We start from the raw sequence: 11,183 nt of genomic DNA, 5'->3' as shown, positions 1-11,183 counted from the left end.
TTGCCTCTATGATTGATGCCTTGTAATTACCCTGGATATATGAGCCCGGTCTTGGACAGCTGTAACAAGAGGGTCTGAACAATCTGGAAAAGGCTTTTCTTCCGTGCTTGTTTGAAAGAGATGCTCACAGCATGGTGGGGATCTTGAAATCCCACTGGGAACTACTCCAAGGTAGTTTTCCTAGCCTGTGGCAGCTTTGCAGGATTGTTAAGTACACAAAGCAGCCTCAGCAGCTTCCCCAACCTCTTATTCCAATGCCTTGGGGCCTAAGGCTGTTAAGAGTCATTAGAAAGATAACCTATCTTTCCTGACCTAAGCTTATCTTTCCCTACAGGCACTGGAAAAGAATATGTGACCTTGCAGAATTGAGCTAAATGGTATAGCTGGTTACTTTTGGTAAATTCTAGGATTTACACTTTCTCCAGTCTGCCGTGGAACTTGGGCCATACTCAGGACATGCACTGAAAGTGAAAGCAGAACTGTCCCAGAAAAAAATTAATTTTCTTAAAGTTTTCCCTTGTGCCAGGTGATTAATTAGCAAACAACACAAGTCTCTGCTAGAGCATGACCTAGTAAAAGAGACATTTGTATGCATGTATTTTATTGTGTGTTATCTAGGAAATAGTGTTATTCCTACTTAGTTTTATCCAGAATGGAAATTCCCATAACAGGAAATACAATACAAGGAGAAGAGTTAGGAATAAAATTTGAACCTTCTTCTGGAGTGTGTGCAAAAGTGCTTGATGATGAACTGTGAAGAAATACATTTTAAGAGTGCAATATAAAAGCAATTTGACCTTCTTTTCCAGCTTGGTAACTGGTGACATAATCCCCTTGCACAGGTACAGCCGACAGGAGTGTTTCTGTTCCCTTGCCAGCATTTTTGGCACAGGAAAGTTACCAGAGGGGAAAGTTGCTGGAATCTGTTTTCTGTTAGTGTAATTAGCATAACCATGATTAGCAGCTCTTCATCCTGCAGACCATGGCCTTTGGGCTTAGTCTGGAGCCTCAGCTGAGATGTTCAGGTAGTTCTGGCTGATGTTCAGTGAGAATGGCTCAGGGAGCCTTTGTGCTGGGGACAGAAGAGCACAAAGTGTGGGTCACTTTGTGATCACTTTGTGATCAGAGCACCGCCCTGGTCATGGTTTAAGAGTGTGTTCATTGTCAACACAGCAGCTGCCGCTTTTCCCGAAGTCAGTGGATGGGAGGAGGAAGTAAGAGATGAGAAGAAGAATTTTCACTGCGGAGTTGGAGAGTTCAACAGCTCAAAAGTATCCTCCACAACCTGCCAGAGGCAGTTTTCTAGTGGGAAGTCATTGTCCACCAGATTGACCAAGTAATAGTTGTCATGGATGTACTGGATGATCATGCGAGAGGGTGACTCCTCTTCATAGAGCTTGGCCCATTGCTCGATCCACAGCGCAAAGGCCTCATCCTGCCACGGGAACAAAAACAATTGCCAGTTGTGAAACATCCTCGTGTTACTTAAGTTAGGATACCCAGTGTTACACATGAGTGGCCAGACTGTGGCTGGTTTCTTCACAGTAAAAATGGCAAGAGTTGAGCAAGGAGCCTTATGCTTTCCAGTCAGCAGAAAGTGCTCAGAGCCGAAAGGAGACACATTTGCAGTACAGTGGATGGCTCAATGCTGCCCCTGTGTGTGTAAGAGGGGAGGAAGAGCCACTGTCCAGCACTCCGAGGCCTGGTACAGTGACAGTAGTGGCTCTCAGTCCCCATTACTGGGTGCTTTGTGTCTGGCAACAGCTCTTGTTGGAGCTGAGGAAGCAGGAGGAGCAAGACCTGTACCTCTGCAAGTCAGTATAGCAACAGCCCCCAACTGTGAGGAGTGTCAGAGACTAAAACTAAACCAGGCACTCTGAACTTCCAGGGCATCACAGCAACATTTCCAACAGAAGGTAGGACTCACCTTCCAGGAGAGGAAGCTTACAGGATCCACCACAGTGGGCTGGATGATCTCCCTTCCTGGGAAGATACCCCAGGTGACAGCATTGGGTTGCAGATCTGGAGCATTGGTGATATTCTGGCCCTGCCAAAGGAAGGAAAACCTTTCTGAAGCAACTGCTGGAGGAGGGACCGAGTTAGTTGGAAAAAGTGTATTTACCCTCTCCTTGTTTAGGGACCAGACAGCTGCTGCACACCACAGGTGATGTGCTTTACTTTCCCTTCATCCCTTTCCTTTACTTTACTTCCCTTCATCAGCCCTCATGTCTGAATATTTGGTATTTGTCTCTCTCCCAAGGTGGTGAAAGGAAAGTGTCCTGTGAATAACGGCCTTACCTGGACATTAACAATGTGGTAGTTCACTCTCAACTCGTACTTCTTCAGCACTTTGAGCAGTGCCGTGACAATTTCACTAGAGGTGAAGAACTCCAGGTATGCCTGCAGGGAGGGATGGAGAAGGGGGAAGAGAATCAGAGCCTTAAATCACAACAGAACTGGACAAATACAGGTAAACAACAACATTTGTAGAGTCTAGTCTGCCCTGTAGATTCATTCCCAAAAACAGAGGTTTGAGCAAGAGTAAATCAGTAAGTGAGCTAGGTGAAAAAATAATTGGGGAGAGAAAAGGGAACAGCCCAGGAACAGTGCACTCAAGAAACCTACACGCTTCCTGTTTTGCATCCACGTAAGTAGACAAGCAGGAACAAACTCCAGAGTTACCACAACTGCTGCACAAGGAAGCAGTTATGCCAGAATGCTTGGAAGAAGCCTGAGCTTAAACTTGATTTTACAGCAGTGTCTTGCCAAGGCAGCCCAGCCTGGTGAGAGCAGAACTCTGGGGTCTCAGCTGGGCTCCCCCAAGCACCACTCCCTGTCCTCATCTTCTGTTCACAATTCTCCCCGTGTGCTTATACAACCAAATTCTGTGCTTGGCTGCTCCCAACAACTGCTTCCCCTCCCTCATTTCCTGGTAATTGCATGAGATGATGGATTTCCCTCACCTCAGGGGAATTTCTTCCTTTGAAAACATAAATGCATTTGCCATCTGCTGGTCTCTGGCTTTACTGGTTTGGATCCCTTTTGAACAGGGAAGCTTTGTCTTCCAGTATGAGCTACTTGCCTGGCATTTACCTTGATGGGATATTCCTATCACAGCCATTAGACAAGGCTCTAGGGCCTGAAATGCCTGACAGGGGGAGACAGGCATGGCAGGCATGACTGTTTGCAGGCCAGGCAGGAACGTGACAGTTGTCTAAACAGCACAGCACAGTGCATGGGCTGGGGGCAACTGTGGAGAACTCTGACATACAGAGGAAATTTTAAAATATCTTTTTATCACCATGAGATGCTGGGTAGTAGAGAAACCACCAGATAGAGGTAAATGGGAATTTACCTCTTTTTTTTGTGAAAATTTTGTGAAAAATCTGGGTGCTTTGTGCATCACTGAATCAGATGCAGGGGGCAGGCACATGTGTATATATAAAATGTCACAGCCCTGCTCTAGAAATAAATTACCAACAATTACTTGCTCAGAATAAAACCATGAAACTCTACAGATGTTCAATAAGTATTTTGAGGTGGGGGAAAATAGCTGTGAAGTCAGCCATAGAGGTGGTATTATGGCTCTTAAGATACCAAAGGAGCTTTGCCTTATCTCACCAAGTGTGCAGGAAGATTATGTGGAGGTAAGCCTGCAACCTCCCAGCCTAAGAGAGGCCAAACTAGGTCAAACTCTTTGCTGCCTAGCCCAGAGTACTACGGTACCTTTTGGAAAACATAACCTCCACTGGGCCCCCAGCCTACAATGGGGTCTGTGGATGGCTTGCCATTGATGTTTGGCTGGGAGTTGATGGTCAGGATTCCTCGTCTGTTGACCTTCTCCAGTTGGTCCTTCAGAAGGTTGGTTTCAGTAGCAAGAGGGTCATCATTCCAAGGCATACATGTGACCTACCATGAGGAGAGAGGATGGCTCACAATGGATGGAACAACTCTTTGATTACCATCTGGGTGTTGAGGCAACTCAGCAGTGCCCTAATAGCCTCAAACACACCTGCTTCAGGAGAGAATTCCCAGGTTTGGTTCAAGGGGTTAGGATATGCTCAGCTGTAAGAATGACTGCTGAAGTCAGTCAGTACTGGTCCTATCATACTGTAGTACCTTTCCTTTTATGCTGAGCCTTAACTCTGGCTGCTGGACCTCCTTCAACCAGTGTGCCAGGAAATCCTTTTGGACAGAGAAGTGCCAATTCTTCTTCAGAAAAACAATGTGGTACCAGGAACAAGAGGAAACATGCACTATTGTTTGTGCCACACTGAGCATCCTTTCCTGGCCTCTCACCTTGTACCCATTCTTGTTGGGTTCTCCAGTGATGTAACATGTGAACACCTCAAAGACACTTTCCTCACCAGTCAGTTCTTCTCCCCACATCTTCAGCAGCTCCTCACGGGGAGACTTGCTCTTCAGATAGAAGAGGTAATAGTCCTTCAGTTCCCCAAAAGCTGGAGAGGAGGAATTACCCCTGTAAGGGGAGAAGACACAGACATGAAGTCACTGAGGAAAATGAGCTGATTTGGTGATGCAGGAAGACAGCCAACCAGCAAGAGAAGTACACAACAAAACCCACCTCGACACTTAAAGTTTCAACATCTTGGTGCTATTCACCTCACCCAAATCCAAGCAACAGGGGACTTTCTTACAAAGCTACCTCAAGTGTGCCCAGGACATGAGGCTTTCCTACCACAGCTCTGCCTTACTGCACATGACAGCTTACCATCTGCCATTGGGGAAGTCATCCCACTCTTGGGTTCGATAGATGTAACTCTTTGGCCTGGAGGCCCAGAAGATTGGCCGGACATCTTCAACTCTTCTCTTGGGGTGAGCGCTGACTGCCCAGGGCAGAGGCCGCCTGCAGGGGATGAGCAGATGTTAACACAGTTCCTCTCCTGACTTTCCATTAAAGGCTGGAAGCCTTTCCCATGGTGCAATTTGCCCCTGGGGAGAAATAACCGGGGCTGAGAAGAGTTCTGGTTGCCAAGAAGTACGACAGGGAACTCTTCTTCCTTTATGGAAAATATTTCCTACTCAGTTCCCTCACCCTCAGTAGGGTCTATTTAATGTTTAGGTACGGGACTGACACCTGAAATTGGAAAAGGTAAGGGAAAAGCACTATGGGAAGCTACTTCACAGAAAAATAAAAAAAAAGCTGTCAATTTTCCTTTGCTTCTTCCTGTCCGTGTTGAAGCCTGTGGACTCAGAGAGAAATCCACATTTCCTTTCTCAGCTGCAGAGATCCCTAGAAATCCACAGTGGGAGCATAGCCCTAACCTGTAAGGGGTTGTGATGAGCATCAAAAACATGCTTCTTCCAAGTGGCAGCTCTAAGCTCCGAGTTTTTTAAAGTCCCACAAGGCCTACTTTAAAACTACTTGACTAAAACAAATTCCTCCTTTGGCTGTCTCCTCTATTCCTCCCAGCTTTTGTTGGAGATCTGTGAACCAGCTTTTGTTGGAGATCTGGGAAAGGTGAACTACTAAATGCAAAAGGTGATAAAATCTAAAAAAAAAAAAAGGAAAAAAGGAGAGTAGAGGTATTGACCCATCCATTATTTTATACCTCCAGTGGATGGGATGGATGGACAGATGGACAGAAAAGTGGAACTAACAGAAGCAAACACATGCTGCTCACCTTGGGTCCTCGTTCCATAGGCCCAGGCGCTTCAGGACTTCGGTGGTAGCCACCTCCCGATTGAGGGTGTAGAAGTGGAGCCCGTGCACCATCCCACTGTCCAGAAGCTCCCGGCACATGGACACTGCCAGCTCCACCCCATAGTTCCGGATAGCTGCATCGTTGTCCTTGATGGGTTCAATCACATCTTTGATTTCCTGAGGCACTTCCAGCTTAGAGAGCTTCACCAGCTGGCGCAGGGAGTGGTAACCCTGGATGAGGATGCAGATTACAATTTTTCCAAGACCCTTTTTTGCCATCCCATTAACACGGGTACTTTATCTCGATTTCTGTGGCAGGAGATTTAGAACTGGGGCTCCTGGAATCAACTCCCAGGCCTCATCTCTAGGATGGTAACACAGTCCAGGTCATGTCACTTTATGTGATTTCTCCCCACGTCCTTGCCTGAGCACAGCATACTGACAGTGATCTCAGGACTTGCAGGTCGTTGTCCTTTATATCCCTTTTTGCCATATGGGCACAAGAAACCTTTTCAGCTTGTTCTTAGCTGCCTAAAGCTTAATTTGGCAAACGACCAACAGACTTATTACATTCAGCAGTCTCTCTTCCCTGAAATTTTGTGGAGGATATTTATAGACCTCTCTCAGGCCCTGACCCACAGATACCTAACATCCTAGATCCTCATTCCCTCCCTAAATCCAAATTCCTGGATTTCACCTGTATAGGGAAGATGCCAGGAATAATGGGGCAGGCAATGCCAATGGCTTGACAATCCTTCATGAACTTGAGAAATGTTTCTGATCGGAAGAAAAGCTGGCTAATGACGAAGTCTGCTCCAGCAAAGACTTTCTCCTTCAGGTGCCTCAGGTCTGCCTCATAGCTCTCTGCTTCAGGATGACCCTTGGGGTAACCTTTGGGGAGAAGGGGGGAAAAAATGAAAAATGTTGTCAGGACAACATGCAGAAATGAGGAAGTATCCAGTCTGATTGTACGGTCACAGCCCAGGTCCAGGGAGGGACTGCTGAGCTGATTTCCCTGTCTCAGCCACCCTGCAATAGAAGGCATTTACCTGCCACACAGATGTCGAAGTAATCATCAAATTCATTGCGAATATGCTTAACCAGATCAACAGCATGGTTGAAACCATCTACTTCTTCCTCCCATTCCTCACCAACAGGATCTGAAAAGAGAACAAATCCACATCTCTCTCTCCAACTGTTTGCTGAATTCAGATCTGCTAGTTCTGTAAAACCCTGGTATCAAAAGGAAGACAGATGAACTCCCAAATCTGCAGTTTTACCTATGGACTGGTTTTGTCTGCCCTGGAGCTGAAGGGACTGCTAACAAAGGGCTCAGGTGAAGCACAGTCTCAGCATTTAATTCCTGCAGAAGGAGCCCCTAAATCTTCTCTGGTTTTACTCTGGAATCAAACACAACAGCAACACAGCTTCTGCACTACTCATCACAGGACACAAGGATTCACCTCCACGCAGTGCCATGATGTTCTTCAACCCAAGCCGCTTGGCCTTCTGCAGATGCCCTGTGATCTCGTCCCTGGTCTGGTGGCAGCATGTCATGTGCAGGATGGTCTCCAGGCCACAGTAGTTGACTGCAGTGTTAGCAATAATCATGGAAGAGGTTTCCTTGTCAGATCCTGGGTCCCCTGCAGGGTGCCACGTCACATCAATGAAGAGGGGACCACCTGCTCCCATGCGGTCAAACCTGTGGGGTTTAAAGCTGTGTTAGCCTGTACCAGATAGCCAAATCCCCTCCCTGTGCCTCCAGTAGCTTGCTCACTGCTAGAATGCCAGCAGCAGGCAGAGAGAGCTTGGATGACAGCAACGGGACAGACCACAGAAGTCTTGCTCTAAGAGTTTAGCAGGTGGCTGATGTAAATAAGGAAAGCCATCCTTGAAGGCTGTATGGCGAAGAGCTTACAATTTCATAGAAAAAGAGGCAGTGGAGGTGTTCTCTGTACAACAGACTTTCTCCCTGCATGCTCAATAGACTGATACAGCTTCTGACAGACAGCAGTGCAAGTCCCATTCCTTCTGAGATAGGAGACTATGCTGCAGCCCTCTGTTGCCAGCTTGAACTGTAGAGGCCACAGGTTTTCCCTAACTTGTTTCTCTCCTGCTCCAAGGTAGAACTGGCCCTTCTGTTCAACATATGGCATTGGCTTATAGCAATTATAAAAATAATTATGAAATACCCTTTTCTCCACCAGGTAAGTCCATGGTGGCTCCTGGGGCTCCAGAATGAATCCTAGCTCTGCTGTGACCTATCAGCTTTCATTTAGCACGTAGATGTGGATACCTATGTCAGAGGCTAAAACTGTAGTACTGAGGCACAAAGCATAGTGCCTGGATGAATATTGAAAGGAAATGGGAATCTGTTTCAGAGATTTTGCCACACTGTCCACCAAGGAATATTTTCTGCTTTTACTAGGTACTTTTCTGCCCCAGCATTGTGCTTCAGACCCAGAACGTGATATTGGGGTTACTCCATCTTCCCAGGGCATGGGAGTGGGGAAACAACTTGGTCACTCAGTAATCCCACCGTGACACTTAACTCTTCAGGGCCTCCAAGGAAGACAAGTTACTTGGTGTCCATTACCCTCCTCAGCAGGAAAGCACAGCCCCATTACCTGCTTCGCCACCTGGAAGGGGAGACAGCATGGGGCAGAGCCTGCCTCGTTAGCTATTTCCCTGCCCTCCACCAGATACTTCCCCTCTCCCACCCTGCAGGGCTCACCTGGAGATGAGATTGACAGCAGCATTGGCTGTGCGTGGAGGGAAGAACTCCAGGGAGAACCACTTGTCTCCAGCATCCTGCCGGCGGCGCATCTTCTCCCGCAGCCGCTCGTGGCGGTCGGCGTCGAGGACGGGGGTGGAGCAGCGCGAGTTGTCTTTGGAGCTCTCGCTTCCGCTGCTGCTGCCGCCATCAGACCTGGAGCTGGAGCTGGCACTGCAGGTATGCTGGGTCTCATTAACCATGGTGAGAGCTCTGGAGAGGGGAGCAGACAGAGTATGATCGCTACATGGGTCTCTGCACGGAGCAGGTACTGCTGGGGTAAGCAGCAGATGATTAAAGAAGTCTATGTCAAGACCCAACACTCATCGCCATCAGTCCCTTTTGCCAGCTTTCACTGTAACTGTAGTGGGAAATCTGGTGAAAACACAAGAAAAAGCATATGTTTAGATAGTGCTGAGAGTGATTGTGGCCTTGGGCTGGGCATGACAGCAGATATTTTTTTGTCTACTGCAGCTGCTTCTTGGTCTGTGTCCATCCTCAGAGTTTCCACCCTGTTTGTTTCCAAAAGGCAGCACTGCTTTACAGCGTAGGCAGGAAAGTCAGTGCTAACGGGGCAGATACTCAAGAATGCACAAACTATTGCTATGTCAGAAACAAAGTATGGAATCCCCTCTGACCAGGCCACCCCCACAAACTGTCCTTTGTTTTCTTTGCTGGCTTCACACCTGCATTTCCAACCATTAGATTTGTCCACAAGACACACCATCTCCACAGACAACTGTCCCCTATGCCAGTCCCATTGCAGACACTCAACTCTTCACCAGGCACACCAGTTCCTTTGTCAACAATTGTGGCTGCTTGGAAACAAGGCCACCAGAGACCATCCTCATCTCACTGTCTTGCAACAAGATCAGCTGTGCTTGCTTGGCATTACAGAGAGCAAAACAGCACTGCAAGTCAGGGGTACAAGTAGGCTTAGGATACCCAGCTCCACTTAGCTCTGCAAAATGTCACATCCTATGCTTTTAAAATGAGGTATGGATTAGACAGTTACGGAAGAGCTACCACTAAATTTAGATCTGTGTTATTTGCTTCAGTACCTGCCAAAACTTAAAATTGTCACTGGGAAGCAGCATGTTGTCCAAGCATTACATAACTTTGGAGCCTGTTTTGGAGGAAGCAGTTGCATGAACCACCACACTCTCAGTCCTTATCATAAGGTCTGTGGGTTTAGTTCAGCCAAGAAGACTTTGAACTCATCTTCTACTGTTTACGCTTGAGTTGCCAATCAAGCAAAACCCTTTGAGAGAAAGTTTACTTTTATCACCTGAGGAACCGTTCCAGCTGGCGGGAGATGTGAGAAAGAACCGCAGGCCTTCTGTTCCAAGAGGAATTGGGAGCCTTAGACCTGTTGTGTACCAACACAGCAGCTGCAGTAAAAATCAGCAGCACAGGCCTACTGACAAGTGAAGCAAACCCACGTGGGTGCACAGTCACAATCCTGACAAAGCTCAGAGGAATCTGCCTGACATCCACATGTACTAATCTGGGAGAATTAATACCCAGGCACACATTGGTGATCAAGTTAGCGGCTCACAATCACATGCTGTGAACTCCCAATACCGCATTCCTAGCAAGCATGGCACAGCCCTGTAGGCAAATCAAAGGAGCTTTGTTTTCTGATTTGAGATTTTAACACCCATCACGTGGAAAAAGGGTTCATGTATTTATGTCTCTATAAAATGAGACTGGCTATGGAGGAAAGGGCCTTACCTTACTAGCAATATCAAAAATATCAAATCATGAAGACATGAAAAAGGCACACTTAGATTTCTGTCTACAGGCAGCATTTGGAACAGTTTCCTTACCCTGATATGCATCACAGATTTGCTGGCAGATGCTTCTAGTTATTGCAAAGAGAAAAAAGATAAGCCTAAACAAAGAACAGCAGCAAAGTAAGACGATTTATAACACCTGTCAACACTCCTGCTCCTGTCTTTGTCACATTGCAGAGCTCAAAGATCCGTGGCTCGGCACATTTCTGATGGCTCACCATGGATGTACCTGATTTGTTTTTATGATGCTGGTGGTATTCAAACTCCTCCCAGCCCTGAGCTGACACCAACACACAGAGCGTGGAGTCTGCATTCCCCTAAGCTCAGTTTTACCCTCAAGACTACACTCGGCTGCAGCAGATGCACATTCTCACAGGGTGCACACGCTGCACGGGCTAAGCCACCAGGCTGAGGGCCAGCCCCGGGGCCCGTGGCTGCATCCACCGCCGGAACAGCCGGTGGGGCAGCGGCTCGGCCATGCCAAGGGCCGGAGACAGCCTGGCAGCCCCGCAAGAAGGCGAGGAGCAGCACCTGCGGTCCTTAGTGCCGGGGAGAGGGTCGGAGCCAGGCAGGTCACTGCAGCTCGATCGCCCCTTCACCTCAGCTAAGCCCGCCGGGCCCGGAGCAGCCGGCAGGGATCCCCGGTGCCGGGGCAGCCACAGCATCCCCGCCCCTGCCCCGCTCACCTGCGGCCGCTGCCGGGCGCTGCCCGCGCCGCCCGCCCGCCGCACTTTAAAGGCGGCCGCGGCCGGGCGGGGCACAGGCGGGCCTGCCGCTGCCCTCAGCCGACATGGCGCCGCGGGGCGGGGCGGCGGCGCCGGGACAGGCCCCGGGGGTGCGGCACGGGCGGGGCTGCGGAGCGCTGTGGGCGAGGGGCCGGGCCGGTTCTGGGAGTGTGGCCATGTGCAGGCGGGGCCAAGCGGGGCTAAGGGAGCGCTGTGGGCGAGGG

General features: G+C 48.7%; 1 protein-coding gene across 2 annotated transcripts; it reads right to left on the bottom strand.

Annotated features, from left to right (window-relative positions):
- Nucleotides 1-584: 584 nt before the first annotated feature.
- MTHFR (methylenetetrahydrofolate reductase) lies at nt 585-11,078 on the bottom strand. Of its 2 annotated transcripts, none has more exons than XM_030289451.4 (12): nt 10,921-11,078; nt 8,400-8,651; nt 7,129-7,367; nt 6,715-6,825; nt 6,363-6,556; nt 5,646-5,896; nt 4,733-4,867; nt 4,300-4,480; nt 3,727-3,909; nt 2,299-2,400; nt 1,928-2,047; nt 585-1,435 (listed from the first exon to the last, which is right to left on the bottom strand). In XM_030289451.4, exons 2-12 carry the CDS (start codon nt 8,639-8,641, stop codon nt 1,238-1,240), a joined length of 1,956 nt encoding a protein of 651 aa, XP_030145311.4. In that variant the 5' UTR covers nt 8,642-8,651; nt 10,921-11,078; the 3' UTR covers nt 585-1,237. The 2 variants fall into 2 exon arrangements, with proteins under 2 accessions (XP_030145311.4, XP_030145312.4); XM_030289452.4 differs by lacking the exon at nt 10,921-11,078 and adding an exon at nt 8,218-8,304 and having other exon boundaries at nt 8,400-8,538.
- Between the last annotated feature and the right edge of the window lie 105 nt (nt 11,079-11,183).

The sequence above is a fragment of the Taeniopygia guttata genome, chromosome 21, assembly GCF_048771995.1.
Source record: "Taeniopygia guttata chromosome 21, bTaeGut7.mat, whole genome shotgun sequence".
In the NCBI taxonomy this organism is placed as follows: domain Eukaryota; kingdom Metazoa; phylum Chordata; class Aves; order Passeriformes; family Estrildidae; genus Taeniopygia; species Taeniopygia guttata.
This window is presented reverse-complemented; position numbering and strand designations above follow the sequence as displayed.